This window comes from Microcaecilia unicolor, chromosome 8, assembly GCF_901765095.1.
Source record: "Microcaecilia unicolor chromosome 8, aMicUni1.1, whole genome shotgun sequence".
Taxonomy (NCBI): domain Eukaryota; kingdom Metazoa; phylum Chordata; class Amphibia; order Gymnophiona; family Siphonopidae; genus Microcaecilia; species Microcaecilia unicolor.
Window position 1 is genome coordinate 28,010,526 of NC_044038.1, and position 23,532 is coordinate 28,034,057.

General features: G+C 44.0%; 1 protein-coding gene across 1 annotated transcript; it reads right to left on the minus strand.

The window, feature by feature from the left end:
* Nucleotides 1–11,836: 11,836 nt before the first annotated feature.
* LOC115476951 (melanin-concentrating hormone receptor 1-like) lies at nt 11,837–22,082 on the minus strand. Its single transcript, XM_030213541.1, has 3 exons — nt 22,005–22,082; nt 21,492–21,772; nt 11,837–15,187 (listed from the first exon to the last, which is right to left on the minus strand). The coding sequence occupies exons 2-3, from the start codon at nt 21,565–21,567 to the stop codon at nt 14,181–14,183; spliced, it is 1,083 nt and encodes a 360-aa protein (XP_030069401.1). The 5' UTR covers nt 21,568–21,772; nt 22,005–22,082; the 3' UTR covers nt 11,837–14,180.
* Between the last annotated feature and the right edge of the window lie 1,450 nt (nt 22,083–23,532).

Below are 23,532 nucleotides of genomic sequence, written 5' to 3' on the forward strand. Positions count from 1 at the left end.
AGGTTTGTAGAATACACCTGTTCTGTGCCTAACATAGGCCCCATTTTACTAAGGCACACTCACGTTCTTAGCGCGTGCTAAGATTTTAGGCGTGCTAAATGTTAGAGACGCCCGTAGGAATGGTTTTTTTTGTTACATTTGTACCCCATGCTTTCCCACTCATGGCAGGCTCAATGCAGCTTACATGGGGCAATGGAGGGTTAAGTGACTTGCCCAGAGTCACAAGGGCTGCCTGTGCCTGAAGTGGGAATCAAACTCAGTTCAAAGTCCACCACCCCAACCACTAGGCCACTCCTCCACTGTTGCTACTATTTGAGATTCTACATGGAATGTTGCTATTCCACTAGCAACATTCCATGTAGAAGTCGGCTAGTCGGCCCTTGCAGATCACCAATGTGGCCGTGCAGGCTTCTGCTTCTGTGAGTCTGACGTCCTGCACGTACCTGCAGCCTATTTTATTTTTGTTACATTTGTACCCTGCGCTTTCCCACTCATGGCAGGCTCAATGCGGCTTACATGGGGCCATGGAGGGTTAAGTGACTTGCCCAGAGTCACAAGGAGCTGCCTGTGCCTGAAGTGGGAATCAAACTCAGTTCCTCAGGACCAAAGTCCACCACCCTAACCACTAGGCCACTCCTCTCTAACGTTTAGCGCATCTACAATTTTAGTGCGCTAAAAACATGAGTGTGCCTTAGTAAAAGGGGGCTTTAGATACTGGTATTTATGCTCATTTTTCTTGGCTTAAATGGCCACACCTAGTGGCACTGTCTTAGTCGCTCAGTGTTATTCTATATGCCTTGCAGAAATTTAGGTTTATTCTATAAAGTACGCCTAAATTAAGGCATGCTTTATAGAATGCACTTAGGCGAAATTCATTTCAGCACCAAACGTTTAGGCGCAATATATGGAACCTAGTCCTTAAAATATTGTATGTTATGCATGTAAATGTGAAGTCCACCCTTGCTGCAACCAGATTCCGCCTAAGCATACACCTACCTGTAACATATAATGTAAGATATGCACAGTGTGTTTTTGCTAGCAAAAAAAGGTTCCGGTACTCAAATGCCAGGCCACCCTTCAGAGGTGGGGTAATCACTGAGGAACCCACCCCACAATAGCCAGGCCCCCCTGCAACCAGTCACAGAATCTATGGCAAGGCAGAATTGTTGTGTAGAGCCTGAGCTCTTTCATTAAAACTTGGGGACCATGGTTCAATTTTAGCAGACAATGGAAAAGGTGCCGGTACTCAGTACCCCCTCAAAAAAAGCCCTGGATATGCACTTATTTACAGAATAGCACTTAGGTAAATTTTGGCAGTTACATGTGCATATATGGAGGAGTGGCCTAGTGGTTAGGGTGGTGGACTTTGGTCCTGGGGAACTGAGTTCGATTCCCGGCACAGGCAGCTCCTTGTGACTCTGGGCAAGTCACTTAACCCTCCATTGCCCCATGTAAGCTGCATTGAGCCTGCCATGAGTGGGAAAGCATGGGGTACAAATGTAACAAAAAATTAAAATATATGCCATTATTCTAATCATTTTCTTACCCATTTGCCACTCAAATGTTAGCATCCTGTTTATAGAATTAGTCCCTTAATGACTTTCGGGGCTTTTCATCTCAGCAGAGGGGGGTCATAAGAGAGAAATATATGTACTTCTTGATGGGGCATAGGAGACACTCAATTTTGAGCAGGCCTGAGTCCAGTGGAGGGGCACAATAACCCCCCCCCCCCCCACCAATCATTTCTTCCTCCTCTCCCCCTCAGCCAAATGAGGGTCTGAGGGGTTGGGGGAGTGGAGTTAAGTCCTTCAGTTCTTCACCAGCAGTGAACAGTGACTCACAACCACTGCTTTTGCCAACCCCCAGGTTTTACTCTGATGCAAGTTCCTGGTCCTCCTTTTAAGTCCCTTCTCAATGCTGGTGAAGAACTTGATATAAAGGGTACTGGTGGGGGGAGGGGAAGGGAAGGGAAGGGGCGATGCCAGGACATTTCCTCATTTGGGACCTTATAGCCAAGCAGTATTTCAGGTGAGTTCAGTACTGGTAGATGGGGCAGAAATTTCAACTTCATACTGTTGTAGATTAAAAAAAGTTTTTTGGAAGTCTCGTTATTTCTAAGGATACTGTCTGCATTGTGGAAAATATCCAGAGTAGAACAAACTTAGGATTCCTTTCACTAAGCAGCGGCAGCGATTCCCGTGCTGCAAATGCGACCAAGTCCACAGTCATTGAATAGGCTTTGGCGCATGGGAATCAGCACTGCGGTTTTGAAAAAGAAGCCCTTAAAGTCCTAATCTGTGTGAACGAAAGGGAATAAGAATATACTATAAATTTGCAAGTCATGTGGGACATCCTATATAATAAAACGCACCTCCAACATTCTGAAGCTGACTGCATGGCTGAGGCATTCCTGCTCTCTGTATCCATCTCCTGAATTGACATCACAAGCAGAAGTGACCAACCACACGAGGTTTCTCGGCTTCAGAATGTTGGAGGTGCATTCTATTAAATAGGATTGGTCAGTTCCTTGAAGCACAGCCAGAGCTCAGCGTCCTGTACAGTAACGCTCAGACACCAGAGAGAGGGGGGGGGGGGGCCTGACACCAGAGAGAGGGAGGGAGGGGGGGGGGCGAGGTATCCCTGACACACACACTCTCTCTCACAGTCAATGTCTTTCTCTCTCTCACACACTGTCTCTCACAAACTCTATGTCTCACACAGTATCACATTCACTCTCTATGTATCACACAGTCACTTGCACACTCTCTTGGTCTCTGAGTGTATCTCATAGAGAGTCTGTGTCTCACACACACTCTCTCTCTCTCGCACACACTGTATCTGTATGAAACACACACACTCTCTCTCTCACACTGTGTCTCACATATGCACTTGCACACACTCTCATTCTCACACACACACACACTCTCTCTCTCACAGACACACTCGCACCCAGACTCACTCTCTTTCTCACACAGTCACTCTCACATACACTCTCTCAAACATACACACTCCGAGGAAAACCTTGCTAGCGCCCGTTTCATTTGTGTCAGAAATGGGCCTTTATTACTAGTTTCTGTATATTTCATAGATTCAATAACACTTGCCTGGACCTACATTAAATTAACAATAATTCTATGCTGTTAAAAGTGAGGCATGATTTGAAATATTGTTGCTTAGGTACACTGCTGGAAAAAAGAAATATAATTTCATACTCCCAAGTAGCTTCAAAACTAGTTCACAGTAGAATGGGGGAGAGAAATGGCCAACCATCCAGTAAGCTTGGATTAAGCACGTGAGGCCATATTAAATAACAGATTATCTGTAATGCTATAAGGAGATTAGGCAAGGCAAGTTAACTGTAGCACATACTTTCCATGCCAGGCTCCTGACTCTAGCACCTGACTCTAGCACTCTAGCCAAAAACGTGTCATACTTTTGCACAGCCTTACCTTCCTGAACAACAGGTGTGGCTTGGTTTTCTTTTTATATCTATCCATCTCCAGACTCAGATAATGAAGCATACGTTATCCTGAGTTTGCAGTAATACTTCCGAGATGATCCTGAATGTTATTATTCGATTTCCTCTAACTCCAGACCCTTTAGAGTGAGTTAGTGCGTGTTTCTGAACGGGGTTCAATTACAATGGAAAATTGTTTCAGTTGAGAATTAGTTTCCTAAACTTTATAGGTAACACTGTTTAGAAGTCTATTTGCAGTCCTGCAGCAAACAAGACAGTCTGTGGTTCTATTATTATTATTGTTCTAGCTTCTGCTCACCAGAATTAAAATGGAAAAATGAGCCCTTTTTATGTTGATTTCTCTCATGAAATTTGCAGATATTTACGGACTTTCATTTTCAGTTTACTTTTTTATTTTAGTTGTCCCAAGGAATTTCCCATATGCATATTCATTGTGGATATCTTGAAAGACCAATCGATTGTGGGGTCACCAGGCAGGTCTGGAAAACATTTTTTTAAAGGGGCACTTCAATACCGAGCCACTTGATATCAAACCGATAGTCCTAAAAACAGATTCCAATGTATATTCTAAAGATTATGAATTAAAAATATGCCATTTTGGCAGAGGGAGGAAGGCATAGATATTGGCATGGGAGGAGGGGGATTTACCAGCCCTGGCCGCACCACAATTTTCCCCATAACTGCTCCCTTACCTACAGAATGATGGGAGCTTATATTTTCGCTGCTACCACTCTGCCTTTCCATGGCTGGCTCTGCCTACTGGCATGCCCTGTTAAAAATGAAGAGCAACTATTTCCTGTTTCTAATTGTGCAGTTCCAGCAGCTGCCCGAGGACAGGCATAGATGGCAGCAGAAAAATGAGCTCCCCTTGCTCTGAAGGTGATATAAAGCTGCTGGGTAGGTAGGAAAAGGGGCCAATACTGCAAATAGGGCTGGGAGAAAGGGACCAATATTGGGAGTGGAGGAGTGGCCTAGTGGTTAGAGCACTGGTGTTGCAATCCAGAGGTGGCCGGTTCAAATCCCACTGCTGCTCCTTGTGATCTTGGGCAAGTCACTTAACCCTCCATTGCCTCAGGTACAAACTTAGATTGTGAGCCCTCCTGGGACAGAGAAAGATCCAGAGGACCTGAATGTAACTCACCTTGAGCTACTATTGAAAAAGGTGTGAGCAAAATCTAAATAAATATTGAAGATTCTACATGGACTGTTGCTATTATTGGAGATTCTAGATGGAATGTTGCTACTATTTGAGATTCTACATGGAATGTTGCTACTAGTGGAGGAGTGGCCTAATGGTTAGAGCACCGGTCTTGCAATCCAGAGGTGGCTGGTTCAAATCCCACTGCTGCTCCTTGTGATCTTGGGCAAGTCACTTAACCCTCCATTGCCTCAGGTACAAACTTAGATTGTGAGCCCTCCTGGGACAGAGAAAGATCCAGAGGACCTGAATGTAACATAGTAGATGATGGCAGAAAAAGACCTGCACGGTCCACCCAGTCTGCCCAACAAGATAAACTCACATGTGCCAATTTTTGTGTATACCTTACCTTAATTTGTACCTGTTTTTTTCAGGGCACAGACTGTATAAGTCTGCCCAGCACTATCCCCACCTCCCAACCACCCACCACCAGCTCTGGCACAGACTGTATAAGTCTGCTCTCCAACCACCAGCCCTGCCTCCCACCACCGGCTAAGCTTCTGGGGATCCCTTCCTTCTGAGGAGGATTCCTTTATGTTTATCCCACGCATGTTTGAATTCAGTTACCGTTTTCCTCTCCACCACCTCCTGCGGGAGGGCATTCCAAGCATCCACCACTCTCTCCGTGAAAAAATACTTCCTGCCATTTTTCTTGAGTCTGCCCCCCTTCAATCTCATTTCATGTCCTCTAGTTCTACCGCCTTCCCCTCCATTGCCTCAGGTACAAACTTAGATTGTGAGCCCTCCTGGGACAGAGAAATATCCAGAGGACCTGAATGTAACTCACCGTGAGCTACTAAGGTATGAGCAAAATCTAAATAAATGAATGGGAAAGGAAAAGGGAAGGATGGGCCATAAGCATCATTATTAAATTTGGAGCGGAAATCTTCATGCTACAAAGGAAGGCAGGAAGAAGGGCTTCTGTATCCCAGTTATTGCTCCTACCTCAAGGGAGATTTCCCCACACATGTCCTCCTTTCCAGGGGACTTCCAGGCATCCAGGTGGTGTTGTAGAGTTTGTCTGGCATTCTGGCAGGAGATGCGCTGATCTGCACTCTGACTCTCCCAAGTCCTCAATGGCTGGGCTGGCTCTCCTCTGCCCCCAGGGTGCCATTCCAGCACCTACCTTAATGTGGCCTGGTGGTCCAGTGACCTCTTTGGGGCAAGAAAGAACCTCACTCTTTCCTAACTGCTGCCGCTGCTTCTTCCAAATGGCTGCCAAAGTGGATGGAGTGTGTGGCAGGGAGGGAGGAAGGAAGGGGGCTGGAAAAAAGATTGGGGAGCAGGATGGATATAAATAGAAGGGGATAGAGTGGAGAGGAGAGGAGAGGAGAGGATAGGGAAATATGCTGCTCATGGATATTTGCTTTTTTTTTTTTTTTTAGAAATGTAGGTCTTTTCTAATCTTGTATTTTGCTGACAGGGGCGTAGCCAGACAACAGATTTTGGGTGGGCCAAGTCAAGAAGTGGGTGGGCACTAAGTGTTCTCCCCTTCACCCACCAGCAAAAAAAAATCTCAGCTGGTGGGAAAACGCTTCTTTCCACCTTGGCTGTCTGCAGCAGGCATGCGCTGAAAACTGAACAGACACAGGTGCTGGTATCCTGGAGAATAGCGTTTTCATTACCATCAGGGGGAAGTCTTCTGCTGGCGGAGCTTGGGATCCCCACCTGCTACTGCTAATATGTGTGCTGCTGTTGGGTAGGCCTGAGCCCTTATTAGGTGGGCCCCGGCCCACCCAGGCCCACCTGTAGCTACGCCACTGATTTTGCAGAGTATTGAAGAAAATGCAGTTTTGTTACTTTTACCTGTATTTTCACGGTTTATAGACTCTGGCTTTCTTAGGGAGGCAAGGTGACAGGGCTGGGTGGCATTTTATTATTTGTGTCCTCTTTTTTTTTTTTTGTCCCCACCAATATGGTAAGGCTAGTTGGGAGAGAGAAGTGTGCAGTAAGGAGCTGGAAGTGACTGGATGCAGCTGTAAAGGGAAGAGAGGCTGAGTGACGGGGGGGGGGGGGGGGGCAGCAACTGGGAGAAGATACAGGCTGCCACGGGGAGAGGAGCCACAAACCGCAGAGGGAAAGAGGGGAGTTGCAAAAGCTGGAATATAGCTGTGTGAGATTGGAAAAAGAGGAACCGAGAGAAAGGTGAGAGGAAACGAGAGATCATGAAGGTAAGAAAAAGGTGAGCAGTGACAGCAGAAGGAAGAATTGAGATGAGAGAAGGTAGAGAGACAAACACACGGAGTAACGAGAAATGAAGGAATTGAGAAGATTGGAAAAGAATTCATAAAAGGCAAAGAACAGGATGGCAGAGAGGAAAGCATAAACGAGAAGACCAAGAATAAGCAGAGACAGAGGATGTAAAAGAAAAGTAGACACAAAAGTAAGGATTTCTATTCGAGTTGGGTTAGGTCAAGGGTGGGGAATAGCAGGCATTATGCCATTCTCCTCTACCCCCACAGTCACCAGGATAAATACGTTGGTTTACTGAAGGGACATGGGGGGAGTAGATGGCGTTTTGGCAGTACATGATGCCATGGTCTGAAATGTATTTATTTTTAAATGGAGAGGATGTATAATCAAGTCTCAAACTGAAAGAGAAATAGAGATGAACACCCACGCATGTTATACAGGGCTGCATGTTCAAATGGTTTCACTGTGGCCACTAAGAAATCAAACAAAATAAAACAAGATGATACCTTTTTTATTGGACATAACTTAATACATTTCTTGATTAGCTTTCGAAGGTTGCCCTTCTTCCTCAGATCGGAAATAAGCAAATGTGCTAGCTGACAGTTTATATAAGTGAAAACATTCAAGCATTACTATGACAGTCTGACAGGGTGGGAGGAGGTATGCATGGGGACATCAAAGCATATCATTGATATTCTAACAGGGTGGGTGTGGATAGGTGAGGGGAGGGTGATCAACAGAGACATACAGCTTTATGGTTTATAATGGGCTAGGAACCCCAGATCCTTGTTAAGTCCTTTCTGTTGGGTGTTAAAATATTCAATCATTCTGACTTCAAAGGTCTTACGTTCTTGTATGGTTTTAAAGTTACCTTTGAGGATTCTCACTGTGAAACCACTGGTACAGTGTCCTGGTCCTGTAAAATGTTGACCAACAGGCGTGGGAACCCTGCTGGCACCAGTATTGTTCATATGATGTCTATGTAAATTGAATCTTGTCTTGAATCACTCCTCTACTGTGGCCACTGAAACCATTACCACAGATTACATTTAAATGTAGTCATTAATTACCCTGCAGTTAAGTTCCTCACATGTGTTTAGCACAAGCAATATTTTCACCAAGTCTGGGGCAGCATAGAAGGGTTGTTGGCCCCCTTTCTCTACCTCCAACTTGACCACACTGTCCTGGACCTGGCTTAAAAATCCAGCCCCCCCCCCCCCAACATGAGGTGATAGAACTCCTCTCTTGTCCCCTGCTCTTACTAAAAAAAAAAGGCCTAGTGGTCCAGTGGACCCCCAGCCCCCCCTAAAAGGTCCAAAAATCTCTCCGCTAGTCTAGCTGAAATTGGTGTCAATGCCAGCGCTCAACTCATGGCATTTGGATACATAAAATGGCACTGTTCTCTAGCGTTGCATGCAAGTTTTTCATGCCCCCTTTTGGGTTGTGTGCTATGAGATTGAGATGCCCAGGGTTATAGAATAAGTGTGCACAAATCCAAATTAGTGCCAATTAAACATTAATTGGCAACATCCAATTTATTGTAATTGGCTCATTAACTAAGTTGCATGCACATCTTGGGATCACACCCCCAAATTTGGGCAGCCAGCTTTAGGCAACATTTATAGAATCCGGGGATTTAGTTGCCACACACTCTCCATGCCCACCCACTACTGTATGAATTATTGTAAAATATTGCAAAAGCAGTTATGTATATGGTAGCAGTTAATACACACCAATTTGCATTTTAACAGTACCTAAGGACCCTCACCCAATACAAAACTTTATATACTGTGAATGAGAGCCATTACATATCTTTATTCTGACCATTCATAGCAGAAGGTTGCAGCCACTTTAATGTATGTCTGGTTAGAATACAAATAGTATACCCAAGCTTTAGTACAAGAGATCAATTCATAACAGCAGCTAGACATGAGAGTGCTTCTTGGTGCATGTGGAAGATTTAAGGCTAGTAATGTATTCCCAAATCCAAGCTGGCCACTTTAAACAAGCTGCAAGCGTGCATTAAGTAATATACGAGAGAAATTTAAATAGCTTTCAGAAATATTTCATTACTGCAGTGGAATTTATTTTCACAGTGTAGGAGACCAGTGGAAATGGAAAACTTGACTTTGCTTCACTTTTAATATTCTGTGAATTAGCAAGTGCAGGGCTAGAGACTCATCTCACACTATGTCCATTTCCTGGTTTAATTTAAAAAAACAAAACCAGGCATCTTGACTCAAATGATATAGGAAATCATTTTCATCCTTGGGCTGGAAACAGGGCAATTAATGTATTGGAAAAATCCTAGGCAGGAGACGGAAGAAAACTGTGGGCAAACACAACTGGCATTATTAAAAGTCATATGAGGAGAATGTACTCACCCTTCCAGTAGCTAATGCTAAGCTATATAGGGCAGACTCAGCCAGTCAGGTTCTCAGGATACCCACACCAAATATGCCCAAGGTACATGTACATACACCACCTGCATTGTTCACACATCTCTTCAAGGATATTCATTATGGAGATCCTCAAAACCAGACTGGTTGGGCGTGCCTTTAGGGTTGACGACCCCTGGTTATAGTACTGGACTAAATTTTACTAATAAACCTATAAACACATATAAATGATGAGCCTGTTCTTTATTATCAAAGCTCAGTCATTAGGCTAAGACAGTGCTTTCAATCCCAGGGACATACCCACAGATTTCAGGATAGTCACACTGAATACACACGAGGCAGATTTGTGTAGAATGAAGGCAACACAACAAATGCTGTCTTTCAACAGTCACCCACAGCTCACAAAATTATATAGTAATACTATCAATAGAAATCAAACAAAATAAAACATGGAAAAGAAAATAAGATGATACCTTTTTTATTGGACATAACTTAATACATTTCTTGATTAGCTTTCGAAGGTTGCCCTTCTTCGTCAGATCGGAAATAAGCAAATTTGCTTATTTCCAATCTGACGAAGAAGGGCAAACTTCGAAAGCTAATCAAGAAATGTATTAAGTTATGTCCAATAAAAAAGGTATCATCTTATTTTCTTTTCCATGTTTTATTTTGTTTGATTTCTATTGATAACCTTAAGAGTGGACTAACACGGCTACCACACTCCTCTACATAGTAATACTAAAAATACCTGGGGAGCCCATTAAAAGAATCCAATGGACTGCTTGCAGTATTCAGTGTGGATATTCAAAAAGCAGATTACACATCTACAATGCTTATAACAAAAACAAACATTTCAAAGAAATTTCCAAGAGAAAGGGAGGAGGCCACGGTTTCATGTTGCTCAGGTAGCTGGATAGAAAGGCTAGTGTAAACAGGCTGGTGATATATATTAATATTTCCTTGGATACTTTGAGAAGCCATAGGATACAGTACCAGCTTATTCATTTATACTCTCATTGCCTCCCTCAAAAGCCCAAGATGATGTTATTGTACATTGATGGTATCGAGAGGTTAGGAAGAAATGTGAAACAATACCAAGGCACTCCCAAATAATTACATGTGCAAAAGGGCTGGATATACGAGTGGATTTTCAGCTTTACAGATTTCTGTCTGGAAGCTCAGAATAGTTTACACTGACTCGTCTTGTGTAAAGGCCCAACTTATGCATAGGTCAGTGCTTCTTAATAAGATTGTTACAGGCAGACATTTGACTGTAATGTGTGTCAGTTTTGTAGTTTGGTCTCAAAACACATTTCACAACTGGACGTATGTGTAGCTTTGCAGAGTTTTTTTTTTAATAAGATAACTTTTCTTTGCATACAGAACCCTTTAAAATTTGAATAATCACATTTTTATTTTCAATCATGCAGCAAACTAATGCCCTACAGCACTAAAAATTAGTTGTAATGATAAAACAAGTTACAAACTAGTATGCATTTCTTTTCAAGATAGAGCATTGAATTATACATGCAGGAGTTTAGGTATTCCCATTTCTTCAGCAGACCTCCTTCCTTTCCTAGAACCTGCTGCTCATGGTGTTTTCATGAGTTTTTGGCTCTTGGAATCTGAACCACAATTTCTTGTAGAAGCCAAGATAGCACCTCAGCATCCCCTAAAGCAGGGACGTTCACCATCAGTCCTTGAAAGCCTGAAAACCCAACTGGGATGCAGACCTCTACAATTAACATACATGAAATCTATTTGCATTCAATGGAGGTACTGCACACAAATAGATCTCATGCATAGTCATTGGAGAAATCCTGAAAACCCAACAGGGTTGTGGACCTTGAAGACCAACACTAAGCACTCCTGCCCTAAAGCTTTCTCACTACATCATGCCTCAAAAAAAAAAAAAAAAAAAGGAGGGGGTAAGGAAATTATCCAATGTGGGCCACTGTTAACAGTAAAATAAAACATCTTAACAACAGTTATTATTAACTAGTAAAAAAAGGCCCGTTTCTGTAGGCAAGGAAACGGGCCTTAGGCAGGCAATCCCCCCCCCCCCCCCCGTGCTACGGCCCCCTCGAACCCACTCCCTCCCGCGAACCTGTCGATCCCCCCCCCCCCGCCGGAACGCCGAAAACTGCCGCCGCTGTTGTGCTACCTTCCCTTCCCTTCCCGTAGGTTGTTCAATCATCTTAGAAAGTTTAACTCCGTGCGTCTGACGTCAGACGCATGGAGTTAAACTTTCTAAGAAGATGATTGAACAACCTACGGGAAGGGAAGGGAAGGTAGCACAACAACAGCGGCGGCAGTTTTCGACGTTCCGGGGGGGGGGGGGATCGACAGGTTCGCGGGAGGGGGTGGGTGACAGCTGATTCCGAGGCAGTAGGAGGAGTAGGGAAACACGCTGTGCGTGTTTCCCTACTCCTCCCCTTGCCTTGCAATCAGCTGTGTTGACGTCAGTGACGTCCTGTGTGTCTGCCTCGCAGACCACTTGCAGCCAGGGACCCACGGTCCCAAGCATGGAACGTTGGAGGTGAGAATTATTATATAGGATAACTGGATCTCATGGCATAAAGTGTGACCTATGATAAAAATAACATGTCTTAAAGGTAACCCACACTAACTCTGGCACAAAGTGAGAGAAAACCTTTGATAATCAGGCCTATAATGTAATTGCCTGAAGTCTCAACAGAAGAAGGGAAGTTTAATTAGGCTGCAAGAGAGAACCATCAATATGTTCAATATGGTAATAAAATACTTACATCAGAAGTACTGTTCAGAACCATGGATTGGATAGTGTCATATTAATTTTGTAGGTTTAAAAGACTAGCGGTTTTAACCCAATTATAATGAAGCAGCTGGAAATTCTTAATCTGTCATTCTCTTTTATTTTTCACACTTGGCAGTTTGTTCCTGTCCCTTTTATACTTCCAGCTCAAATCAGAACTTGGGCTAGGATCTTCTTTCACGGCTAGCTGAGGAGTTTCTGCCAGTTTTAGCTCCAGAGGCCAAGCTCATTCTGGAGCCCTGGGCCCTGGTCACAAATCCCCTAATTTTATTAAACTTGTGCGCTCACGTTTCTGGCTAGTATGCAAATTTGCATACACAAAGTATAAACTCATTTGACTATAAACCGAGAAACATTCCTCTCCCCACCCCCCCTTTTTTTTTTTAGGGGAAAAATGTTGACAAATATAAACCAAGGGTTATATTTAAGCATTCTTTTTCTTCCCTTGTGGTGTCCGGTATTCCTTCTTTCCATCTCTCCCTCTGCCCCTTGTGGTGTCCCTCTTCCACCTCAGACCCTGCCCAAACCAAAAGAGCTCCCACTTCCTCTTCATGGGCCCACCTGTAGGACCCCTCTGGCCTCCCAAAGCACCCTGGTTGGTCTATGGGAAGGATAGGGCAGGAGTAATCCTCACTCACATCTGGCCATGCCATCTTCCTCATTCAAAATAGCTGTCATGATGTCCAGTGGCAGTCTCATGAGATCGCTGCTGAAGGTTGTGGTAACCATTTTGGGATTGGATCCTGAGCCTGCACAGGTAGTGGACATCGTACCTGTGCCAGCTCCAACCCCAAAATAGCTGCTGAAACCTTTAGCAAGGATGGCACGTCAGCCATTATGAGGAAGCCAGCATGGCCAAGAGCGTGTGAGGATCACTCCTGCCCCAACTCACCACTAGACCACCAGGGCGATACGGTAGGGAGGGCTTCCTCCGTTTGGAAGGAGAGAGGAAGTGGGGCCTCTTAGTTCAACGTAAGGGCCATGGCAGAGGAGGGAGGTAGGGAAAGAAAGAATGCTGGACATTACAGGGGAAGGCTTGAATGTAAACAATAATTCAACAATTTGGCTGTTAATGGGATTAACAACAGCCTATTGGCTATAATTAGACTTAAATGACACAATTAGCCTTTACACATGTAACTACCCTTAGTCATCATGTACACTCAAATTCCAGAATGTGCAACTTCAAGGGTGGCATGGACCTGGGAGGGTCGGGAGTTTGCCAGGCAGTTATGCATGCAGGTTATAGAATACTAGCATTCATATCAGTAATTGAGCTGTCAGAAGTGCTCAGGCCTAATGTTAGGTGCACAAATGCAGACTTCGGCTAGTATTCTAGAATGTCAGTTATGCACCCAACTGCCACTATAGAATTTGCGCTTAGCAGTCATCATTCCAGGGCCTAAAGTTCAGTGACCTCCTTCCTCCTCCACCTCTCTGCAGCACTTCCAGCTTCAGCCAACCCAGAGAGCAGAAGACTTGACACTGGGATTAAACCAAGACCTCATTGGACTAGCTCTAATTTATACTAACATACATAGAAGATAAAGCCATGAAAGGCTGCTCAGTTTATTGTGATCAGACTTTTCCATGGCATTGTTTACATTTCAACTACAGCCGTTTTTTTTGTCATTTTTAGACACTTCTAATAATTCTCTGCAAGTTAGAAACCTGTGAAAAATTTCCTTAAAGACCAAGCTCCCCACTCCTCATTGTTTGGCACTTCATAACTGCCCAGTTCCACCATGGTACCTGGTTGGGAAACTCCCTGAATCATACTTAAGCAAAATTCTATCTACCACTCTGTTAGACATGAGTGACTGCACAGTTGTCCTGGATTTTCTTAGGTTTATATAATACTTAAATTACCATTAAAATGAAGTTAAATAAGTTACGTTTGACATATTGTCCCAGCTTCCTGGTAGGCGAGATCTCTTCCTTTCAACTTGTAGGTGCAGAACTAGCTCCTTGGCTGTTCGTTGAACACATAAGTTGTTCACTACAAAGATACATTTTCTCTGGGTGACTGGTAAATCCTGGAAATTCCTTCAGGAGTCTTTGCATTTATAACAACTCCAAGTGTCTAATGCAAAATTTTGGATAAGTGGAAAATGATGGCTAGCTTTCAGTGGAGATGGGTACAAGTTGCAGCAGTGGTTGTCCGCCTCCAGAAGGTAGATCACTGCGAGGTCGAGTTCGGACTGTGCTATGTGGTTGATCCTCTGCTGGTCTAACAGAGACAACAAGTCTTCTTCTGAAAGTATCACAGAGGATAATATAAACGAATGGATTTAGGCAACTGTTGGCATACCCCAAGCTAATTGCCACACTGTAAGCATAGTGAAAAGGTAAAGTAGGCTGGCTCATGGTCAACTGAACCAGCTGCAGGACGTAAAATGGAGCCCAGCAAATGAAAAAGACCAGGCAGATAGTTATAGCTATCCTGGTCACTTTCTTTGTCCTTATCCTAGCACTCCTTTGGGTGGTTAGCGCTTGAGAGGAAGCCATTCTTAGAAGAATCCTTCTGTAGGCCACAGAGATCACAGTGAAGGGAATAGCAAAAGCAAGAAAGAACTGATATAGAGTATACCAGTAAATATCGCTTTCAGGGTTAGGCAGACGAATTCCACATCCTATAACCTGTCCAGGTAAGAGTATCAGCCTAGCATACATCCAGACTGGAGTAATACTTAACAGTGAGAGTACCCATAAGATACAGATGATTACCACAGCTACACGGGGCTTCCTGTACCTATTTGACGTAAAGGGGTAAACCGTGGCTAGGTAGCGATCAATAGACATTGCCGTTAGGATGTAGGTGCTGGTGAACTGGCTGTTGGTATCCAGAGCTGTGATGATGGTGCACATGGTTTCTCCAAAGTGCCACACACCATTGCCGAGGAGCTGGTGGATGAGAAAGGGCATCCCAAGAAGAAAGAGTAGATCGACTATGGAGAGGTTAATTATAAAAATATCAGGGACGCTGCTGCTGTTGCTGCATCTGAATTTGAACTTCTTAAGGACAGTGCAAATAACAAGGCTGTTTCCTGTTATGCCCAGTAAGCAGATGATACCAAATACAGTTGGCATTATAAAGTTAGTGTAGGTTATGCTGCCGACACCATCTGAAAACATACAAAAAAAAATACAAAATATGTAATACAACAGAGTAAATTAAAACATGAAGGGACTCTTTTACTAAGCGAAGCTCAAGCGTGGCGGTGCTGTTTAGAGCATGTGGGTTTACCGCTCGCTGTGGCCACATTTGTATATTTTCCTGTAATAGGCTACACACTAATTTCCCCAATTAGTGCATGGCCATTACCGCGGGAACCTGTACCGCCACCTGTATGCTAGGCAGTAAGGGCTCCCGTGCTAATCGGGCAGTGCATAGCAATGTACCTACGTTACTCGATCAGCGCAGGGCACGCCTACTCTCCATCCATAGACATGCCTCCCATGCCAAAATATTTAGCGCAGGATTAGCGCGCGTTGATCAGCACACTACCATCCTGCGGCAGTGCTTTTTGGTGCACGGTAGACATGTGCTAGTGTCTATCGTGGGTTAGTGGGCATTTTGGGGGAGAGAAGGCCTGTCCTGAAATATTTCCCTAAAGACAGAGGAGGTCATTCTCAAGAGGTCACCTACAATGAGGTGCTGGCATAATTTATATGAGCAGTTCTACACATGAATACCATTATAAAATACTAGCTTATGTCTAAAGTTATGAGACAAACTTTAGGTGTGTGCACACACCAGCCTTTCAGTTGGTGCAGGGGTTCTCAACTAAGTCTCGTTTTCAGGGTACCCACAATGCATATACACGAGGGAGATTTGCATACAGAAATACATGCAAATTTCTCATGCATATGCATTGTGGGTATCCAAAAAGCACACAGGCAGCGATCTGCAAGATCCAGAGCAGCAGACAAGAAAAGCAGACACACATGGTGAAATAAAACAAAATTTATTCAAAGCGGATACATAAAGTCAGCATAAAACTTAAATCTAACCACCCGAGGACTGGGTTGAGAACCCTAAAAGTGTATAAATGCTTGTGAGTAACTGCTGTCAGTTAAGTAGTTAGCAGTATTCTATAACATGCACGTAAGGGCTAGACACACCCCTGACACTCCCATGCCTTATATCTGTTTTATGCTATTTCATAATTCTTCAGAATACCCTGGTCTAACTATTCATTGAAGAATTTCTATGATTATTAAAATAAACTTGATAGCTCATTAGCTATTAGATTGGATGTGATAAGGGTGAACAGCTTGTACAGAGCCCACCATTAACGGGGTAGACAGATCCTTATCACCCCACACCACGCTGGGCAGCTACAGAGGCTTCAGACTTAAGGCCACGTTGCCCAGGCTGACAGAAGAGGAGCTTGTGTTTGGGGGGAGGGTGTAGAAGCCACACAAAAGCAGTTGGAAGAAGAACGCTTCTGACTGGAAGTGTCTTTTGAAGTAATGTGCGGTGGGGAGAATTCTTCAAGCATTAGGGTGGGACCAGACAGAGGGCTTAAAGGGAGGGCGGCCTTCTCAGATCTGATTCTTCCTGCTCCTTGGAAGCATCCCTTTAGCCCACCTACGATGGTGTAGGCGGTTGTTATTGTTTCAGCTTGGGGGGGGGACCCTACCTACAAGCACTTTGAAAGGAGATCCTTTGAAGTAGGCCTTAACATTCATCGGATGGTCTATGTTAGGCCTATGTTCGTAAGCGTAGACCTGGAGGTTCATGTCTCCGTATTTTGCTCTTGCTGTTGTGGCAGAGCAAATAATTTTGGCTAATTCTTGTCTAATGTTTTTAATACAGCTTGAGTAACATGTTGTAACCACAAGTTGTGGCCTTGTGTTTCTACCAATACATTTTTGTTAACTTAAGGAATGTGGTCTGGTCCAATTATTGTTTAGGTATAGGAGATGTCTTACGTCCCCTGTTAAACATTGTTACAAGCGTTTCAGCATTAAGACTGTTCGCCATCATTCATTCTTGAAGGCTTAACACAGATTAAATAAATAGGGGAGGGCCAAGGAACCATTAGGCAGACTAAGCAGTTGTTTACAGCAATAAAGCCATCAGTGTACTTTATCTACATGGATAGTGGGCCGTGTTTAGCTAGCTATTTACCTAAATGCTTTTTGAAAATTGTTCTAGAAACATAGAAACAAGACAGCAGAAAAAAGGCCATATGACCCATCCAGTCTGTCCATCTTCTGTAACCCCTAACTCTTCCTTTTCCTAAGTGATCTCACATGCTTAGCCCATTCCTTTTTAAATTCTGAAACAGTCCTCGACTCTACAACCTCCACCAGGAGGCCATTCCACGCCTCCCCCACCCTTTCTGTGAAATAGTACTTCCTTAGATTACTCCTAAGCCTATTTTCTCAACTTCATCATATCCCCTCATTCCAGAGCTCTCCTTCAGTTGAAAAAGGCTCTCTTCCTGTACATAAATGCCCTTGAGATATTTAAAAGTCTCTATCGTGTCTCCTCTCTTCCAACGTATACATGTTGAGGTTCATAATCCTTTTCCTATATTTTTTGTGTTCAAGACTGCTTACTAATTTTGTAGCCACCCTCTGGACTGACTCCATCCTGTTTATATCTTTCCGTAGGTGCCGTCTCCAGAACTGCACATACTACTCCAAATGGGGCCTCACCAGAGACTATCACCTCCTTTTTCCTGCTGGTCATCCTTCTTTTTATGCACCCAAGCATCCTCCTGGCTTTGACTGTCGCTTTTTCTACCTGTTTGGAAGCTTTAAGGTCATCAGACAATCACCTACAAGACCCGCTCTTTCTTCGTATACTGACTGTACCGTTCCCTCAGATTCCTGCAACCCTGCATTTTTGGGGATTAAACCTACAATGCCAAATATCAGTCCATTCCTCATTTCCTTCACACCCTTCAGGGTGTCCACCCTGTTGCATAGTTTGGTATCATCCAAAAGAGACAGCCCTTCCGCAATAATCACTCACAAAGACGTTAAAAAGAGCCGGCCCTAGGACCGATCCCTGCAGTACTCCACTGACGACATCTTTTATATACATGCTACAGTTGTGTACAAAAGGCTTAGGCACTGCTAGTCAAACTTTCCGTCAATGAATCACTAAGTGAACAGATATAACGCTAAATATGTCTGTCTTTCTGTAATATATTTATTTATTGCATTTGTATACCACATTTTCCCACCTCTTTGCAGGCTCAATGTGGCTTACAATATATCATGAATAGTGGAAATACATGATAAGATAGATATAATGCATAATTAGAATTTATCAATTTTAACAGATTGAAAATAAGGCAAATATGGCAAATGCAAGTTTGGACACCTATTTGATTATTATTATTTTTTTTTTAACATTTGAAAATGAAGGCCACTCACTCTTACAAAGCTGCTGCTACTACTACTACTACTATTTAGCATTTCTATAGCGCTACAAGGCATACGCAGCGCTGCACAAACATAGAAAAAAGACAGTCCCTGCTCAAGGAGCTTACAATCTAATAGACAAAAAATAAATAAAGTAAGCAAATCAAATCAATTAATGTGAACGGGAAGGAAGAGAGGAGGGTAGGTGGAGGCGAGTGGTTACGAGTCAAAAGCAATGTTAAAGAGGTGAGCTTTCAGTCTAGATTTAAAGGTGGCCAAGGATGGGGCAAGACGTAGGGGCTCAGGAAGTTTATTCCAGGCGTAGGGTGCAGCGAGACAGAAGGCGCGAAGTCTGGAGTTGGCAGTAGTGGAGAAGGGAACAGATAAGAAGGATTTATCCATGGAGCGGAGTGCACAGGAAGGGGTGTAGGGAAGGACGAGTGTGGAGAGATACTGGGGAGCAGCAGAGTGAATACATTTATAGGTTAGTAGAAGAAGTTTGAACAGGATGCGAAAACGGATAGGGAGCCAGTGAAGGGTCTTGAGGAGAGGGGTAGTATGAGTAAAGCGACCCTGGCGGAAGATGAGACGGGCAGCAGAGTTTTGAACCGACTGGAGAGGGGAGAGGTGACTAAGTGGGAGGCCAGCAAGAAGCAGATTGCAGTAGTCTAAACGAGAGGTGACAAGGGTGTGGATGAGGGTTTTGGTAGAGTGCTCGGAAAGAAAGGGGCGGATTTTACGGATGTTGTAAAGAAAGAAACGACAGGTCTTGGCAATCTGCTGGATATGAGCAGAGAAGGAGAGAGAAAAGTCAAAGATGACCCCAAGGTTTCGAGCTGAGGAGACAGGGAGAATGAGAGAGCCATCAACAGAAATAGAAAACAGGGGGAGCGAGGAGGTGGGTTTGGGGGGGAAATGAGAAGCTCGGTTTTGGTCATATTTAATTTCAGGTGGCTTTGAGACATCCAGACAGCAATGTCAGACAAGCACGCTGAAACTTTGGTTTGGATGCAAGGTGAGATATCAGGGGTAGAAAGGTAGATTTGGGAGTCATCAGCAAAGAGATGGTAGGAAAAGCCATGGGATGAGATTAATGAACCAAGGGAAGAAGTGTAGATAGAAAAGAGGAGGGGACCAAGAACAGAACCCTGAGGTACGCCGACAGGCAGAGGGATAGAAGTAGAAGACGGGCAGGTAAAGGTTTAAAAAAAAAAATCTCAAAATACTTCCAGTTGGCAATTGTCAGCAATTATTACAAAAGTGAAGTCAAGGCAACATCTGGAAGACCCAGATACATTGCAGATGGAAATTCCTGAAAACCAGTCATATCTGCAACTGGCGTGGCCTAGTGGTTAGAGCAACAGTCTCAACATCAGAGGTGCCAGGTTCAAATCCCACTTCTGCTCCTTGATCTCGGGCAAGTCACTTAACCCTCCATGACCTCAGGTACAAACTTAGATTGTGAGCCCTTCAGCGACAGAGAAACATCCAGTGTACCTGAATGTAATTCGCCTTGAGCTACCACTGAAAAAGGTCTAAATAAAACAGAATCCACAGATCATTGGCAAGGGATCTGTTCAGAAGACCACAGTACAGCACTACTTACATAACATACCATTCATCTGCATTACTAGTTCTCTGAATTAATTTTAAGTGATAACTTTTGTGACGAAAAGTTGAGTATGTAAAATAGTACTTAGGTATGTAAAAGAAAAGCAATAAGCCTGAAACTTGTCAGAACAAACAGTGTTTCGAACTGATTAAATGAAGACTAAACTCTCTGGCCACAACTTGACAAGATACATTTAGAGAAAAAAAAGAAAAAAAAAAGGGTGAAGCATTTGAAGAACCCCTTCCCAATCATTACATACATGGTGGATCTATTATGCTTTGAGGTCACATGGCACCCAGTAGCATTTAAAAAAAAACAACAACATTTTGCAGGTGGAAGAATAGTGAATATGTACTGTAACTAATTATTACTATATACTGGAACCTAATGTCCCATGATCAGCAAAGAAATTGAAGCTGGATATTTCACAGTACACTAGTTCAACGTTTATCTCAACATCAACGAGAAAAACTTAGGAAATAGAACTGTAGATTCTTAAATATTTTTCAGAGCCCTTATACTTGATTATTGAGAACCTGTGGTGAGACTTCAGACATGCAGTGCATGCAAAAGAGACCTAAGAATATTATTTGAGTTAGAAGAGTTTTGCAAGGATAAAGTGGGGAAAAAATATTCCAAAAACCAAGTACAGAGTCAGAACTCTCTACAGAAAACGTTTGGCTGTTGCCTTACCTTTGGGAAAGGAAGTTCTGCAAAGTACTGCCTGAAAGGGTGTCTAAAATTTTAGATCTATGAAAGATTAATATCCTGACTATGCATTCAAATTTGCAGAAAGTTGTTGTATTTAGCTTTGTAGCACATTGAGGATGTGCCAGCTTCTGTTCAGCTGGGGATTCACTGAAACATAATTTTGACCAGGGGTACCTAAACTTTTACTCGCAACTGTGTGTGTGCGCGTATATATATATATGGACGTACAAATCAAAGTTTAGGAGAATGATATTCATTTGTCCAGGATTGTTCTGGGAAAGTTGGTGTCGGGGTGACCATTGTTGAATTATAATTGTCAAAACGTCAGGATCCAGGGTATGGAACCTGAACTAGCCCTGACCAGGTGTTGTACAGTGAAGGTCACCCAGGACTGTAAACCAGTCTGGGATGTCAGTATAATCTATATGTAAAGTTAAGATATTTACACCAACGGTATGCAAATCTCACGAATATTCACCCCCACAGCTGTTTGTATAGTCCTGAAACAAACTAGAGATCACATCACACGTAAAATTTTAAGCTCACAGATTACTAAACCGTATCTTTAAATAGCTTTATTCTCCCACACCTAAATGGGTTTTTTTTTCTACAACTCTTTCAGTCTGTTCCTGGTGCACAAAGCAGAAATTGTAGGTCCAGGATCACCACACTTTAGAAAACAAGACACTCACAAAGATACACAACACCACATCAGTACTAACCGGCCGAGGAAGAGAAGTTCTGGACAGTCTTGGGTGTGTCACTGCCATTCCCGGGAGGAGCTGTTTTAAGATCCATCCTTTCTCCAGCAGAGATCTTTGGAGAGGATGGGTGGGAGGAGGTCTTTCTTCCCGATTAAACCTAGTCTCTCGCCAAGGGAAGAACTGAGACCTGCTCAGCCATCCGCCTCAAGCTTCAGCAAGAACAGGCAGTATTTTCATAAAGCAGCAGCTGTCAGGTGGATCCCATCAGCCTGCCTCCTCTACAATCAGGTTATCCGAAGCTGGGAAGGAAAAGGAGAAGGCAAAACCCAATAAGCACTAAGCCAAGCCACAACAATAATTATAACAATTGGAGAGGACGTATTGATTTTTTCTTTTGCAAATCCTATTATATATATATATAGTTTTTTGATGGCCTGAGCTGTTTAACCGTTTATCTTCTTCACCCCTAGTGAAAAGAGCCCCTTAGATCCCCCCCCCCCCCAGGAGCAGGAACCTAGCCAGACCCTCTACCTCTCGCTCCCCTTCCTCTTGTACTTCGAAGCGGAGCTAAGTGGGAAAATCAGCTCACTGGCTATTAATTAGGAAATCGGCTTGCACTGCAACGCTTTCCTCCGAAAAGGATTACACCTGCGGCCCGCTGGAGCAAGCCGGAGGAGGTTTTGTGTGCATTTATGAACCTGCAAATTACAAAAGAGTAGGGAAAAAAACGTAGAGCAAAATATCAATAAGCAGCCTTGATAAAATGATTCATCGCTGTATGGGGTAATGAGAAGGAAACAGCCGGGACCTTTGACTAGGTCAGCTAGGTGAGGTGGAGCAGCTAAATGTCTTCTGTAGGCAGCCAGCTGTTGTTACAGCTGTGGGGGTTATACTTTGCACGGTTTACTTTTGGAGAATGGTCTGGACAGGGCAGGTGACGATGAGAGGGGACTGTTCCCCAAACCCCACTGAAACAGAAAGCTGTCCAGGTGGTACTAATTAATAGAATGGGCAAACTGAACTCCACATCGCCTATAGGCTGACATGACTTTGATTCTTCAGACTCAACTGTTGGAGGCACCCAGATTAATTGGGCTCTTAAAAAATATATATATATCTGTGGATCATTCAGAGCATAGGACTCTGTTAGGCGAAGACACAGCAGTCCATAATAATCAGGGCTGCTAAGTTACCCTTTCTAAGAGGGATACTTTTTGGCCAGTCTTGGATTTCTGCCAACCTCATCCTACATAAGATCATAAGAGTAGCCATACTGGGTCAGACCAATGGTCCATCTAGACTCAGTGGCGTAGCCAAGGGTGGGCCCAGGCCCACCCAGTAGCAGCACACCTATGATGTGGCTGGCAGGGATCCCAACAACTGTCTCTCCTGCATACCTTGTAAATAGCAGATCTTCGCCTGCAGCGAGCAGCAACTGATACATACTGCTCGCACCGGCCCCACAGCCTTCCTTCTATTGTATTCCCACCTATGCGGGAACAGGAAGTTGCATCAGAGGGAAGGCTGTGGGGCCAACATGAGCAGTGTGTATTAGTTGCTGCCGGTGAAAGTCTGCTATTTAAAAGGTTAGGGGGATGTCTGAGAGACCATCTATATATATATAAAACTCACCCTCAAAGTTCTGAAGACAGTGACGTCAGTGAAGCCAAGCCACTGACTTCCTTCAAACAGGGTTCGAAGGTTCGTGGTGGTGAAGCCACCGAAATCGCTCCGGGCCCCGCCCTTGAGGGCGGAGCATTGGCAGAACAACGAAGGGGTTGGCAGGGAGGGAGGCAGGGAGGGGGGTGTTGGGAAATTGCTCCGGGTCCCGCCCTTGCGTCAAACATCATGACGTTGAGGGCGGAGCAATGGCAGAACAACGAAGGGGTTGGCAGGCAGGGAGGGGGGGTGTTGGCAATGAAAACCTTGATGGCAGAACAACGAAGGGGTTGACAGGGAGGGAGGCGGGGGGGGGGGTGTTGGGAAATCGCTCCGGCCCCGCCCTCGCGTCAAACGTCATGACGTTGAGGGCGGAGCAATGGCAGAACAATGAAGGGGT

Bases quoted from the DNA above. Each gene is read 5' to 3' on its own strand.
- LOC115476951 (XM_030213541.1), bottom strand. From the start codon at position 21,567: ATGGATCTTAAAACAGCTCCTCCCGGGAATGGCAGTGACACACCCAAG. The intron at 15,188-21,491 runs GTTAGTACTGAT...GTATGTTTTCAG, and splicing joins GAACTTCTCTTCCTCGGCCG to ATGGTGTCGGCAGCATAACC.